Source organism: Macaca fascicularis, chromosome 20 (genome assembly GCF_037993035.2).
Source record: "Macaca fascicularis isolate 582-1 chromosome 20, T2T-MFA8v1.1".
NCBI lineage: Eukaryota > Metazoa > Chordata > Mammalia > Primates > Cercopithecidae > Macaca > Macaca fascicularis.
The window spans coordinates 64,930,016-64,945,666 of NC_088394.1; the positions used below are offsets into that span (position 1 = coordinate 64,930,016).

General features: G+C 42.9%; 1 protein-coding gene across 6 annotated transcripts in view; it reads left to right on the forward strand.

The window, feature by feature from the left end:
• The first annotated feature begins 708 nt into the window (after positions 1–708).
• The window catches only part of TANGO6 (transport and golgi organization 6 homolog), a 257,551-nt gene continuing 242,608 nt past the window's right edge, over positions 709–15,651 (forward strand). For all 6 annotated transcript variants that reach the window (XR_010583644.2, XR_012429092.1, XR_010583643.2 and 3 more), the window contains exon 1: positions 709–817. Coding sequence is in view for 2 of the 6 variants with exons in the window: in XM_065536620.2 (XP_065392692.1) it covers positions 721–817 (97 nt within the window). In the remaining 4 variants the exon portion in view is untranslated. The remainder of the gene's footprint in view (positions 818–15,651) is intronic.

Below are 15,651 nucleotides of genomic sequence, written 5' to 3' on the forward strand. Positions count from 1 at the left end.
CTTAGGTTTTTTTTTTTTTTTTTTTTGAGATGGAGTCTCGCTCTGTCACCCAGGCTGGAGTGCAGTGGTGCGATCTCGGCTCACTGCAACCTCCGCCTCCCAGGTTCAAGCGAATCTCCTGCCTCAGCCTCCCGAGCAGCTGGGACTACAGGCGCCCGCCACCACCTGGCTAATTTTTCTAAGTTTAGTAGAGACGGGGTTTCACCGTATTAAACAGGTTGGTCTCAAACTCCTGACCTTGTGATCTGCCCACCTCGGCCTACCAAAGTGCTGGATTACAGGTGTCAGCCACCGCGCCCAGCCTGAATATTGTTTTTCCTTATCCATGTTTCACTGTAAGCAGATGTAAGCATCTGTCTGCTTTATTATGTCTGCCAGTGTTGAGTACCTAGGTATTTTCATATTGAAATACAGATTATTTAATGATAAATTACTTCTCTCTTCCTTCTTTACATAGCGGTTAATCATACTGAGCTTCTGAAATAGTGCGCGTGGGCAGACTGTGTTAGCCATTTTTGGGTTCCCTCCTACCTACCTCCTGGACTAAGTTGGGACGGAAAAAAAAAGTGAAGGGGGCGTTCCCGACCGATTTGGTCCCGCCCCACCCTGCGGGCCCCGCCCCATAGTGTGCCCATCGCCTTCTGCCACACTCAACATGGCGGCGGCGGCGCCCTGCCGAGGCGCCTGAGCGCGTCAGGAGCGTCGCGTGACACTCCAGTCATGGCGGCCCCGGGGCAGGCTGTGGGCAGCGGGGCTCAGGAGACATGCGGTCTGGATCGGATTTTGGAGGCACTGAAGCTGCTGCTGAGCCCGGGAGGTGAGAGGACGCATCTCGGCGCTGGGCTACACAAGGGACTCTTAGGGCCGCCGGGCTTCCGGGGCTGACCTGCCTCCCGCAGCGTGCGCCCCTTAGGCCCGCCCAGGGACCCTCCGTCCGCTGCTGGGGGCTTTGAGCATGGTCTCTGCCCGTCCTCATTACATCCTTGAGGAAACCGAGGCTCAAGGAGGGCGCGGGGTCCGTTGACTGCTGATATTAGCCAACATCTCTTGAGCACTTGCCTTATGCTGAGCTCTGTCAGGCGCCGCCGTTATTTCATTCAGTCCTTACTACAGCGCTCTTGGGAAGGGGATCTGGGCACAGCTCCAGAGAGGGTAGGACGCCCGCGACGTAGGATGTGAGGTCCTAGCCGCGTGAGGGCGCAGGGGCCAGCGTGAACCCTTGAGATTTGTACGAAATTCCAAGAAGTCCAGAAATCGGAAGCAGTGACGTTTGAAATGGGTTTGGGGAGAGTATTTAGGGGTTTCCAGTCGCTTTTAATCTCTGTGGTGCGTGGACAGTTTCTTCCCAATCTAAAATCTGAAGGGACATTGGGAGTGGTTGAAGCTGCATTATTTTTACGACTGAGAACACCCAAGACTCACTGAAGAAATTAAGTAACCTGTCCAAGATCACGTGGTCAAATTAGGGGCAGAACACGGACCTAGGCCCGAGATCTACTGAACCCCCTTCTCAGAATCAGACAAATTATTCAATATAGAGGCTCTGATGTTATCTGGAGCTTTTGGAAAGGAGATAGAGCTCTACTTATCATTGGGGTGTATATTTGGGGGAAGGGATGGGACGGGATCTGTACAATTAGCAAGGGCACATGAAAGGCCAAAGGGGATCACCTCCCAGTCTCAGATTTTATACTCAAAACTGCAAAAACTTCTGCAAACATTACACCACACCAGCGGGGAGTGAACACAAGTTATTAATATTAGTAAATGAGTACCTACTAAGTATCAGTCCCCATAGTAGTCTGTTTACATATACATCATTTAATCCTCATAACGATCCCGTGGGATCGGTACTACTTGTATTCCATTTTAATGGATGAAGGAACCAAGGTTCAGGTACATTGGAAATTGCCCAATGTCAGACTAGTAAGTGGCAGAATTTGAATTTAGGTTATTTCCACTAAAAATATTGTAAATAGGCCGGGCGCGGTGGCTCAAGCCTGTAATCCCAGCACTTTGGGAGGCCGAGACGGGCGGATCACGAGGTCAGGAGATCGAGACCATCCTGGTTAATACGGTGAAACCCCGTCTCTACTAAAAAATACAAAAAACTAGCCGGCCGAGGTGGCGGACGCCTGTAGTCCCAGCTACTCGGGAGGCGGAGGCAGGAGAATGGCGTGAACCCGGGAGGCGGAGCTTGCAGTGAGCTGAGATCCGGCCACTGCACTCCAGCCTGGGTGACAGCGCGAGACTCCGTCTCAAAAAAAAAAAAAAAAAAAAAAAAAAAAATATTGTAAATATACTACACTGTCTCAATTAAGAGTCAGACTGCAAAATAGAATTTTAAGTTGCTAATCGAGAGGTCACTTGTCTTGCAACTGCAACTCTTTTTTTTTTTTTGAGACGAATTCTCGCTCTGTTGCCCAGGCTGGAGTGCAGTGGCACAATCTTGGCTCACTGCAACCTCCACCTCCCAGGTTCAAGCGATTCTCCTTCCTCAGCCTCCCAAGTAGCGGGGACTACAGGTGCCCACCACCATGCCCAGGTAATTTTTGTCTTTTTAGTAGAGAGGGAGTTTTGCCATGTTGACCAGGCTGGTCTCGAACTCCTGACCTCAAGTGATCTGCCTGCCTTGGCCTCCCAAAGTGCTGGGATTACAGGCCTGAGCCACTACACCTGGCCTGCAACTCTCTATTATACGACTGAGAACAAGTTTAAATAAGCAAAAATCCTGGAAGTAATCCTCTGTCATGAAACACGTATATTATGCTTTGTTTATAGAAGACTCTCTAATCTCTATGAGTATGTGGTGGAGTACACATATATGTACTCATTTAATTTACAGAAGTTCGAGCATTCCTATTTTAAAAGGAATTAGTGTGTAAAATTATTATTTTGTAGATGTAGTCTGTTGTATATTATATGAATCTGTCTACTATTTTATCATATTAGCTGCTTAGGGAATTTAAAAATATCTATAGTGGCTGGGTGGGGTGGGTCATACCTGTAATCCCAGCACTTTGGGAGGCTGAGGCAGGATCCCAGGAGTTTGAGACCAGACTGGGCAACGTAGTGATACTTTGTCTCTACAAAAAATTAAAAAATTGGCCATGCATGGTACTACACACCTGTGGTCCCAGCTACTGGGGAGGCTGAGATGGGAGGATTGCTTGAGCCTGAGAGGTCCAAGTCTAGGCTACAGTGAGCCAAGATTACACTAATGCACTGTAGCCTAGGTGACAGAGTAAGACCCTGTTTGTTTTGTTTTGTTTTTTGGGGTTTTTTTTTTTTTTTTTTTTTGAGACAGAGTTTCACTCCATCACCCAGGCTGGAGTGCAATGGCATGATCTTGACTCACTGGAACCCCCACCTCCCGGGTTCAAGCAATTCTCATGCCTCAGCCTCCCTTGTAGCTGGGACCACAGGCACCCACCACCATGCTCAGCTAATTTTTGTACTTTTTTTTTTTGAGATGGAATTTCGCTCTTGTTGCCTGGGCTGGAGTGCAGTGGCGCAATCTCGGCTCACTGCAATCTCCGCCTCCTGGATTCAAGTGATTCTCCTACCTAAGCCTCCCAAGTTGCTGGGATTACAGGCATGCACCACCACGCTTGGCTAATTTTTTGTACTTTTAGTAGAGACGGGGTTTCACCATGTTGGCCAGGCTGCTCTTGAACTCCTGACCTCAGGTGATCTGCCTGCCTTGACCTCCCAGAGTACTGGGATTAGGGTTACAGGCGTGAGCCACCATGCCCAACCTAGAAGTCAGCTGGATTTTCATATCTGCTTCTCCAGTCTGTCAAGATAGGTTGTTTTGACTGAAGTACATGAAGAAAACCTAGACTCACATAGATATGTAGCTGGAAAAGGGAGGAGAATTCAATCATCTTTTCAGATAATTATGTACATTCTTTTCTTTTCTTTTTTTTTTTTTTTTTAGATGGAGTGTTGCTCTGTCGCCCAGGCTGGAGTGCAGTGGTACAATCTCAGCTCACTGCAACCTCCGCCTCCCAGGTTCAAGGGATTCTCCTGCCTCAGCCTCCCGAGTAATTGGGACAACAGGCACATGCCACCATTCCTGGCTAATTTTTTTTTTTTTTTTTTAGTACAGACAGGTTTCACCATATTGGCTAGGCTGGTCTCGAACTCCTGACTTTATAATCCTCCCACCTTGGCCTCCCAAAGTGCTGGGATTACAGGTGTGAGCCACCATGTCCGGCCTTCTTTTATACAATTCTAAAACTCAACAAGATAATCTGTGCATGAATTGTGTGGGGAAAAAAGTGAAGAGAAACTCAACAAGAGGCAATATCTTTTTTTTTTTTTTTTTGTGACGGAGTTTCTCTGTTGTTGCCCAGTTTGGAATGCAATGGCGCAATCTCGGCCCACTGCCACCTCTACCTTCTGGGTTCAAGCGATGCTCCTGCCTCAGCCTCCCGAGTAGCTGGGATTACAGACATGCGCCACCATGCCCAGCTAATTTTGTATTTTTAGTAGAGATGGGGTTTCTCCACGTTGGTCAGGCTGGTCTCAAACTCCTGACTTCAAGTGATCTGCCTGCCTCGGCCTGCCAAAGTGCTGGGATTACAGGCGTGAGCCACCTCGCCTGGCCAAGAGGTAATATCTTAAAGATTTGTTGCAGTATGAAATCAGAACTCATATCAATAAGCCTTTCGTACTCAGTACACGCTTGAGAATGTAAAAGGCACATCATGACCTAGTATTATTATGAAATGGTTTTGACCTTGCAGACCTCCTGAGAGGGTCTTGGGAACCCCCTGGCAAAGCAAGCCAGGTCCCCATAGCGTACTAACTGCTGCTTTATGGAAATGCCTCCATTTATTTCCAAGTAGATGTTATTTTCATCACCAGTAGAGGGCAGAGAAGATTACTTCATTAAAGGGGCTCTGGAAAAACTTCACTAAGAGCTTTTGTTTTAAATCACTTTCTTTGTGTTCTATGTTTGGGTTCAAAGATCTTATGTCACAGGAAGTCATTTAGAGGTTGGTTAGTGATCTTAATGGTTAGGGGCAACAAGAGGGAAATAACACTCATTTCCATTTGAGGTATACATTAGCCAAAGGAACCAGATATTCATGCCAGTGAGTCAGAACACTTGCCCTGGAAAGTCTTAGAACAATATAGAAGGCTGAGCGCGGTAGCTCACACCTGTAATCCCAGGACTTTGGGAGGCCGTGGCGTGAGGTCAAGAGTTTGAGACCAGCCTGGCCAACATGGCGAAACCCCGTCTCCACTAAAAATACAAAAATTATGGCCGGGCGCGGTGTCTCATGCCTGTAATCCCAGCACTGTGGGAGGCCGAGGCCGGTGGATCATGAGGTCAGGAGTTTGAGACCAGCCTGGCCAAGATGGTGAAACCCCGTCTCTACTAAAAATACAAAAATTAGCCGGGTGCAGTGGCAGGCCCCTGTAATCCCAGCTACTCGGAAGGCTGAGGCAGGAGAATTGGTTGAACCCGGGAGGTGGAGATTTCAGTAAGCCAGGATCATGCCACTGCACTCTAGCCTGGGTGACAGAGCAAGCCTCCATCTCAAAAAAACAAACAAAAAAATTAGCTGGGCATGGTGGCACGCGCCAGTAGTCCCAGCTACTCGAGAGGCTGAGGCAGGAGAATTGCTTGAACCCAGGAGGTCAAGGTTGCAGTGAGCTGAGATCCTACCACTGCACTCCAGCCTGGGTGACAGAGCAAGACTCCATCTCAAAAAAAAAAAAAAAAAAAGAAAAAACTGTTGCAAATTTCTTACTCTTCTGTTCTCATTCTTTTTAAAGGATATTATCGTTTCTCTCTCTCTGTTTCTCTCTCTCTGTTTCCCTCTCTCTCTTTTAAATAGATACAGGGTCTCCCTATGTTGCCCAGCCTGGAGTACAGTGGCTATTCACAGATGTGATCATAGTAGACTGCAGCCTCAAACTTCTGGGCTCAGGTGATGCTTCTGCCTCAGCCTCCCAGCTAGCTGGGACTACAGGGATATCACTATGCTGGCTTTCCTTTTATTCTTTTTTTAAAATAGAAGTAGTTAATGTTTACTATAGCAAAGATTTTTTAAATATAGAGAAACCAAAAGAAGAAAATTAAAATTACCTTAATCTCACTACCCAGAGGGTACTACTATTAGCAATTCAGAAAATACTGTTTTTCCTTTTTACAATAATGATCTCATATGCCACATACTGTTTTATAACCCTAAAATAACTTTTAGTGCAGAGACAATACATATTTATTGTAAAAAAAAATTAAAAACTATAATTAGGTGAAAAGGAAAATCCCACCTCTGGCCCTGTCACCCAGAGATCATCACTATCAAAACCTCGAGGTATTAAAACTTTGAGACCCTTTTCTGTGCGTATAAACATGAATATATTTTAATATAGTTAGTATCATTCTGTTCCTTTATTGACCAAATTTCAGAATAATAAATTAGTGTCTTAGCAACCTCCAAAGGTAACCAATGAAGTGATCTTTTTTCCTGTATTATGAATCATAGATTTTATGTATCTGATGTTTCAATTATTGTATTCCTTGTTCGTAACAATCAAATTTCCCATTTTTGACCTGTGGGAACCATTTCTGATTGGCTCTTGGGCTTTTTGACATGACCGTGGTAGTCTTTGATTGCCTCCTTGCTCTCCAGCAGAAGATATCCCAGGCTCATCTGAGGTATTTCCTGCCCCATTTTTGAAAACAACTCTCTGTAAGGAAAAGTGGTTTTTAGAAACCACAGTGTAGACACAGGATATTCATTGCTATTGAAATTATGGGCCGGGCGCGGTGGCCAACGTCTATAATCCCAGCACTTTGGGAGGCCGAGGTGGGTGGATCACTTGAGATCAGGAGTTCGAGACCAGCTCGACCAACATGGCGAAACCCTGTCTCTACTAAAAATACAAAAATTATCCAAGCGCTATGGTGGGCGCCTGTAATCCCAGATATTTGGGAGGCTGAGGCAGGAGAATTGCTTGAGCCCAGGAGGCAGAGGTGGCAGTGAGCTGAGACCGCGCAACTACACTCCAGCCTGGGTGACAAAGTGAGACCCCATCTCAAAAAAAAAGGAAAGTATCATTGGCTGGATGTGGTGGCTGGCACCTGTAATCCCACCACTTTGGGAGGCTGAAGTGGGCAGATTGCTTGAGCCCAGGACTTCAAAACCAGCCTAGGCTACATAGTAAAACACTGTCTCTACAAAAAATACAGAAATAAAAAAAAAATACAGAAATTAGCTGGGCATGGTGGCACATGCTTTGTGGTCCCCGCTACTTTGGAGGGTAAGATAGGAGGATCAGCTGAGCCCAGGAGTTTGAGGGTGCAATGAACTATGATTATACCACTGTACTCCAGCCTGAGTGACAGAGTGAGACCCTGTCTCAAAAAAAAAAAAAAAAGAAAGAAAAGGAAAAAGAAACTGTCATTGCTTTCAGACTTTTTGAAGGATTAGAGCTAGGAAATATGTGGATTTTTAGAAAATGAAAATAAATCTTGAGTTCTTACCAGTATTTCCAATTGAAATGAAATATAATGGCTCTTTTTATTTTATAAATTTTTTCTAACATTTCATTATGAAAATTTGTAATTATGAAGCTGACAGACAAACTGAAGAACTTTTATAGTGAAGATACCATGACCTTCATTCTACAGTTGTAATTTTACTGTAATTGCTTGATCACATATGTGTCTCTCTAGCTGGGTTTTGTTTGTTTGTTTGTTTGTTTTTGAGACAGATTCTTGCTCTGTTGTCCAGGCTGGAGTACAGTGGCTCAGTCTCGGCTAACTACAACCTCTGCCTCCCAGGTTCAAGCGATTCTCCAGCCTCAGCCTCCCAAGTAGCTGGGACTACAGGCATGTGCCACCAAACCTGGCTAATTTTTGTATTTTTAGTAGAGATGGGGTTTCACTATGTTGGCCAGTCTGGTCTCGAACTCCTGACCTCGTGATCTGCCCACCTCGGCCTCCCAAAGTGCTGGGATTACAGGTGTGAGCCACTGCGTCCAGCCTCTAGCTGTTCTTTTATCCTACATTTTACATTTTTATATTTATATTTCCTTTATCTGAGAATATTGGTTCCTAATGAAATTAATGTATTATATATACACATATATATACCCATACATATATAAATATATAATCACATTATATAAAATGTATAATCACACAATACATACTCATACATGTCTATAATCTTTTCAAAGAACAAATCCAACATTACCACTACAAACCCACTGTTTAAGGGGTTTTTGTTTGGTTGATTTTTGTTCTCAGGATATATAAAATTCTTTATTTCAAGTCTCTTAAAATAATTTTCTGTGTGGTTACACTGCTAACTTAATATAGAGTAGGAGTCAGTAAACTTTTTCTCTGAAGGACCAGATAGTAAATATTTTGAGCTTTGCGGCGCATATGGTCTCTGTTGTAACTACTCAGCTCTGTCACTGTATCTCAAAAGCAGCCATAGACTATATGTAAATGGGCATAACTGTGTTCCAGTAAAGCCTTATTCATGAAAACAGTTGGTGGGCCAGATTTGGACTGCAGATCATAGTTTGGTGACCTTTGACATAGAGCACAGAATTTGGTTCATTGGTTCATTTGTTTGTTTTTGATTTTTAGAAATTGTTTTGCATTTTTTTGATTTAATTTTTTTTAACTATGAAAAACATCTGCTGGGTTCTAAAACTAATAAAATTAGATACAGTTATCCATGTTTCCTCCTCTGCTCTCTCCCTTTCTCTGTAGATGACTTACTTTAATTAGTTTTAAATTTATTCTTAAATTGCTTCTTTTTTGAAAAGACATACAAATAATCTATGGTTTCATATTCACTCCCATTTTTACACAAAAGGTAGCATACTATATATTTTTTTCTGCATCTTTTAATTTTTATTTTGTTTTTATTTTATTTTACTAAATGGAGTCTCGCTCTGTCGCCCAGGCTGGAGTGCAGTGGTGTGATCTCTGCTCACTGCAAGCTCCTCCTCCCAGGTTCACGCCATTCTCCTGCCTCAGCCACCCCAGCAGCTGGGACTACAGGCGCCCGCCACCACAGCTGGCTAATTTTTTTGTATTAATAGTAGAGACAGGGTTTCACTGTGTTAGCCAGGATGGTCTCAATCTCCTGACCTCATCATCCACCTGCCTCAGCCTCCCAAAGTGCTGGGATTACAGGCGTGAGCCACTGTGCCCGGCCGTTAATTTTTATTTTAATTTAATTTTTATTTTTATTTTTGAGATGGAGTCTCGCTTTGTCGCCCAGGCTGGAGTGCAGTGGTGCAATCTTGGCTCACTGCAACCTCTGCCTCACAGGTTCAAGCGATTCTCCTTCCTCAGTCTCCCGAGTAGCTGGGATTACAGGCGCGCACCACCACCCCTGGCTAATTTTTTGTATTTTTAGTAGAGATGGGGGTTTCACCATGCTGGTCAGGCTAGCCTCGAACTCCTGACCTCCTGATCCGCCCACCTTGGCCTCCCAAAGTGCTGGGATTACAGGCCTGAGCCACTACACCTGGCCTGCATCTTACTTTTTAAACTTAGTGTCTTAGCGACTGCTACACAGTGGTACATATAAATCTTCTGTTTTCTCTTTTATAGCTGCATAGTTTATTCAGCCAGTTCTCTACTAGTGGACATTTGGGTTGTTTTCAAGTCTTTTGCTAATTTAAGAAGTACTGCAATGAATAGTCTTGTAAATGTGTCCTTTTGCATTGTTTGCCTGTGTATCTATAAGTTAGAGTCCTAAAAGTGGGATTGCTGGGCCACAGGGAAATGCCTATGTAATTTTGCTAGATATTGCCAAATTTCTCTCCTTGGGGATGTACCATTTTAGTTCCTACCAACAATGTATGAGAGTGTGTGTTTCCTCACAGACTTGCTACAGAATGTGTTATAAAACTTTTGGATTTTAGCCAGTTCGATAGATGGAAAGTGATACTTCAGTGTAACTTTAATTTACTTTTCTCTTATTATGAGCAAGATTGATCATATGTTCGTGTTTAAGGGCCATTTGCATTTCTTTTTCTATAAGCTGTCTGTATCTTTTGCTCATGCAGTGTTTTGTACTCTTTGTTCACATTAGAATATATTATGAACATGTCATTAAATAATGTTCAACATCATTTAATGGCTACAAAATATTCCATTGTTTATTCATTCAATAACAATTTATTAAACAGCTTTTACTTGTCAGGCTTTGTTTCAGGCAAAGAGAATACAGCAGTGAACAAAACAAATCAATACCCCTGTTTTCTAGATGCTTTGATTCTAGTTGGTAGAAAGACAATACACAATAAACAAAATAAGTACTTCACATACATATAGTATGTTAGATACAATTAGACCATAATTTACTCAACAAACACCTGTTATGGGACATGCATTTCTAATTTTACACTATTATAAATCATGTAGTATTGGACATAGTTATTATCAATTACATTTTGATTCCTTCTAATTTGTTTCTTAGAAGGTATATTAGCTTTAGTTTTGAGGTCTGTTGCTTGTATTTATATTAAAAAAAAAAAAAAGTTTTTGGTTTATTTGACCTGGCTGCATGTCCATATATATTTTCAAATTTTTATTATAGTTTTCTAAACAAATAGAAAAGCTGATGGCCAGGTGCAGTAGCTCATGCCTGTAATCCCAACACTTTGGGGAGGCTGAGGCGGGAGGATTGCTTGAGCTCAGGAGATCAAGACCAGCCTGGGCAACATAGTGAGACCCCCACATCTCTACAAAAGATGAAAAAATTAGTCAGGTGGGGTGGTATGCAACTGTGGTCCCAGCTACTTGAGAGGCTGAGATGGGAGGACTGCTTGAGCCCAAGAATCAAAGCTACAGTGAATTGTGATTGCGTAACTGCACCCTAGCCTGGGTGACAGAGCGAGACCCCCGTCTCAAAAAGAAAAAAAGAAAAGTTGAAAGAATATGGCAAACACCCTTATACACATCATTTAGATTCCACAATTCACATTTTATTATATTTGGTTTATCACATTTCTATCCATCTACTCATACATCAATTCATGTTTTCTTCTTTTTTTTTTTTTGATGCATTCAAAGTAAGTTGCAGATATCAGTACATTTTACCCATAAACACTTCAGCATTATAACATTAACTAGAGTTTAATATTTATTTGGATTTTTTATAGTTCATTTGTTTTAGGTAAAATTTATATGCAATGAAATGCACAAATAATACATATATCATTCAGTGAGTTTTAAAAATGCATATACTTGGCTGAGGCATGAGAATCACTTGAATTCAGGAGGCAGGGTTTGCAGTGATCTGAGATTGCGCCACTGCACTCCAGCCTGGGTGACAGAGCGAGACTCTGTCTCTAAAAAAAAAGAAACATAGGCCGGGCGCGGTGGCTCAAGCCTGTAATCCCAGCACTTTGGGAGGCCGAGACGGGCGGATCACGACGTCAGGAGTTCGAGACCATCCTGGCTAACACGGTGAAACCCCGTCTCTACTAAAAAATACAAAAAACTAGCCGGGCGAGGTGGTGGGCGCCTGTAGTCCCAGCTACTCGGGAGGCTGAGGCAGGAGAATGGCGTAAAAACCCGGGAGGCGGAGCTTGCAGTGAGCTGAGATCCGGCCACTGCACTCCAGCCTGGGCGACACAGCAAGACTCCGTCTCAAAAAAAAAAAAAAAAAAAGAAACATATACTTTTGTAATTAAAACCTCTGTCAAGATACACATTGTTACTTCCAGGTGAGAAAAGGAAAAAAAAAAAACCGAAAGAAAAAGCAGATATACATCATTACTGTTATCCCAGAAAGTTCCCATCTGCCCTTTCACAATCATCATTTCCCACTCCTACTCCCCTAGAGATAACTAGTTCTGGGTTTTTTAACTCGTAGATTAGTTTTGCCTATTCTAGAACTTAATGTAAACAAGAAACATCTTGTTGGCTATGTGGGCTGTTTCCAGTTTGGGGCTATTATGAATAGTGCTGCTATGAACATTCTTGTACAAGTCTTTGTTATAAAAATGTGCATTGTGTATTAATTTTTCTTGGGCAAGTATGTTAGAGTGGAATTGCTGGATTATAGGGTAGGTATATGTTTGGTTTTCTAAGAAACTGCCAGACCAACTGTGTTTTGATCATGTCATACTTCTGCCAACAATGTATGAGAGTTCCAGTTGCTTCACGTCATTTGGTAGTGTCACTCTTTGTCAATTTTAGCCATTCTGGTGTGTGTAGTGGTATCTCATTGTGGTTTTAATTTGCATTTCCCTGATAACTAATGATATTGAGCATCTTTTCATATGCAGTTGGTCATTTGAATAACTTCTTTTTTGAAGTGTCTGTTTGAATAATTGTCCATTTTTTAAATAGTTTGTTTTATTGAGCTGTAAAGTGTTCTTCATGTATTCTGGAGCAATGCGTTTGTCATATATATGTACTGCAAACATTTTCTCCCTATCTGTGGCTTGAACTGTATATTTTGAAAAGAAGTTTTAAATTCTGATGAAGTCCAGTTTTTTTCCTTTTTGGCTCATGCCTTTTGTGTTTTAAGAATTCTGTCTGGGCACAGTGGCTCACACCTATAATCCCAGTACTTTAAGAGGCAGAGTGGGAGGATTGCTTAACCGTAGGAGTTCAAGACCTGCCTGGGCAACATCATGAGACCTCATCTCTATAAATAATTAGTCAAGCATGGTGGCATACAATTGTAATCCCAGCTACTAGGGAGCTGAGGCAGAAGGATCACTTGAACCTGGGAGATTAAGGCTGCAGTGAGCTGGAATCAGTCCACTGCACTCCAGCCTGGGTGACAGAGCAAGACCCTGTTGCAAAAAAGAAAAGAAACAAAAACCAAAATAAAACCAAAAAACAAGAAATTGTTGTCTACTCTAGAATCATAAAAGAATTTCTTCTGTGTTTTCTTCCAGAAGTTTTATAGTTTAGATTTTGTATTTATGATCTATTTTGAGTTAATTTTGGTGTATGGTGTAAATTAAGGGTCAAGGTTTTTTGTTGTTTTGTTTTGTTTTTGTTTTTGTTTTTCCCATATGGATATCCAATTGTTCTAACCTCATTTGGTAAAGGAATTTTCTTTCCGTATTGTATTGATTTCATATCTTTGTTGAAGATCAAATAGCCATATAAGTGTGGGACTGTTTCTGGATTCTCAATTCTGTTTTATCAATCTGCCTAACAGTCCTTATGCCAGTACCACATTGTCTTTAATTACTGTAGTTCTATAGTAAGTTGGGTAGTATAAGTTCTCTAACATTGTTCTTGACTATTCTGGGTCTTATAGGTTTCTATATAAATTTTTTAATCAGTTTATCAATTTCTGCAAAAAGGTCTGATGAGATTTTTATTGTCATTACATTGACTTTATAGATCAATTTGTGGACAATTGCTATCTTTTTTTTTTTTTTTTTTTTTTTTGAGACTGAGTCTGGCTCTGTCGTCCAGGCTGGAGTGCAGTGGCCGGATCTCAGCTCACTGCAAGCTCTGCCTCCCGGGTTTACGCCATTCTCCTGCCTCAGCCTCCCGAGTAGCTGGGACCACAGGCGCCCGCCACTTCGCCCGGCTAGTTTTTTGTATTTTTTAGTAGAGATGGGGGTTTCACCATGTTAGCCAGGATGGTCTCGATCTCCTGACCTCGTGATCCGCCCGTCTCGGCCTCCCAAGGTGCTGGGATTACAGGCTTGAGCCACCGCGCCCAGTTTTTTTTTTTTTTTTTTTTTTTAAGACAGAGTCTTGCTCTGTCACCCAGGCTGGAGTCCAATGGCGTAACCTTGGCTTACCTCAACCTCCACCTCCTGGGTTCAAGCGATTCTCCTGCCTCAGGCTCCCAAGTAGCTGGGATTACAGGGGCCCGCCACCATGCCCGGCTAAATTTTTTTTTTTTTTTTTTTTTGAGGAGGAGTCTCGCTCTGTCCCCCAGGCCGGAAGCGCAGTGGTGCAATCTCAGCTCACTGCAACCTCCGCCTCCAGGGTTCACGCCATTCTCCTGCCTCAGCCTCCTGAGTAGCTGGGACTACAGGTGCCCACCACCACGCCCGGCTAATTTTTTGTATTTTCAGTAGAGACAGGGTTTCACCGTGTTAGCCAGGATGGTCTCGAACTCCTGACCTCATGATCTGCCCGCCTCTGCCTCCCAAAGTGCTGGGATTACAGGCATGAGCCACCTCTCTCGGCTGGATATATCTCTTCTTTATTTGGGTCTTTAAAATTTTTTCTTGGCTGGGCATGGTGGCTCACACCTGTAATCCCAACACTTTGGGAGGCCAAGGCGGGTGGATCACCGGAGGTCAGGAGTTCGAGACCATCTTGGCTAACGTGAAACTCCGTTTCTACTAAAAATACAAAAATTAACCGAGTGTGGTGGTGGGCATCTGTAATCCCAGCTACCCAGGAGGCTGAGGCAGGAGAATTGCTTGAACCTGGGAAGTGGAGGTAGCAGTGAGCCAAGATCCGCCATTGCACTCCAGCCTGGGCGAGAAGAGTGAAACTCCGTCTCAAAAAATAAATAAATAAAAAATTTATCAGCAAGTTTTCAGTGTAGAGAGCTTGTATATCTTGTGCTAAATTTATCCTAACTTTTGTAAATTAAAGTTTTAGGCCGAGCGTGGTGGCTCACACCTGTAATGCCAGCACTTTGGGAGGCCAAGGCAGGTGGATCACCTGAGCTCAGGAGTTTGAGACCAGCCTGGGCAACATGGTGAAACCCCATCTCTACTAAAATACAAGAGATCACCCATGTGTGGTGGCATGTGCCTGTAGTCCCAGCTACTGGGGAGGTAGAGGCACGAGAATTGCTTGAACCTGGGAGGCAGAGGTTGCAGTGAGCCAAGATCACACCACTGCACTCCAGCCTGGGAGACAAAATGAAACTGTCTCAAAAAAAAAAAAGTTTTAAATTTCAGCCGAGAGTGGTGGCACATGCCTGTAATCCCAGCACTTTGGGAGGCCAAGGCAGGTGGATCACCTGATGTCAGGAGTTTGAGACCAGCCTGGCCAACATGGTGAAATCCGATCTCTACTAAAAATACAGAAAAATTAGCCAAGCATGATTGCGGGTGACTGTAATCCCTGCTACTTAGGAGGCTGAGGCAGGAGAATCTCTTGAACCCGGGAGGTGGAGGTTGCAGTGAGTCGAGATTGTGCCACTGTACTCCAGCCTTGACAGAGCAAGACTCAGTCTCAAAAATAAATAAATAAATAAATAAAAATAAACCAAATTTCATTTTGTCATTTTTGCTGCAAATATAAAATTTCTTGTTTTTTTGTTTTTTAATTTTTGTTTTATTGCTTGTATTCTGTGAACTTTCTAAATTCATTTATTAGTTCTAGTAGTTGTTTTATAAAGTCCTTAGGGCTTTTACATAAACGATGATGCCATCTGTGAATAGAAACAATTTTGCTTCTTCCTTTCTGCTCTTGTATGTCTTTTATTGCTGCTTTTGTCCTATTTCAATGACAGAGATTTTCAGTAACATGTTGAATAGAAGTGAGAATAGACATCCTGTGTCTATTTTACTTCACCACTAAGTATGATGGTAACTGTAGGTTTGTTCATGGATACCCTTTATCAGATTGTAGAAGTTCCCTTTTATTCTTAATTTGTGTCGTGAACGGGTGTTGAATTTTGTCAAATGCTTTTTCTGCGTTCGTTGAAA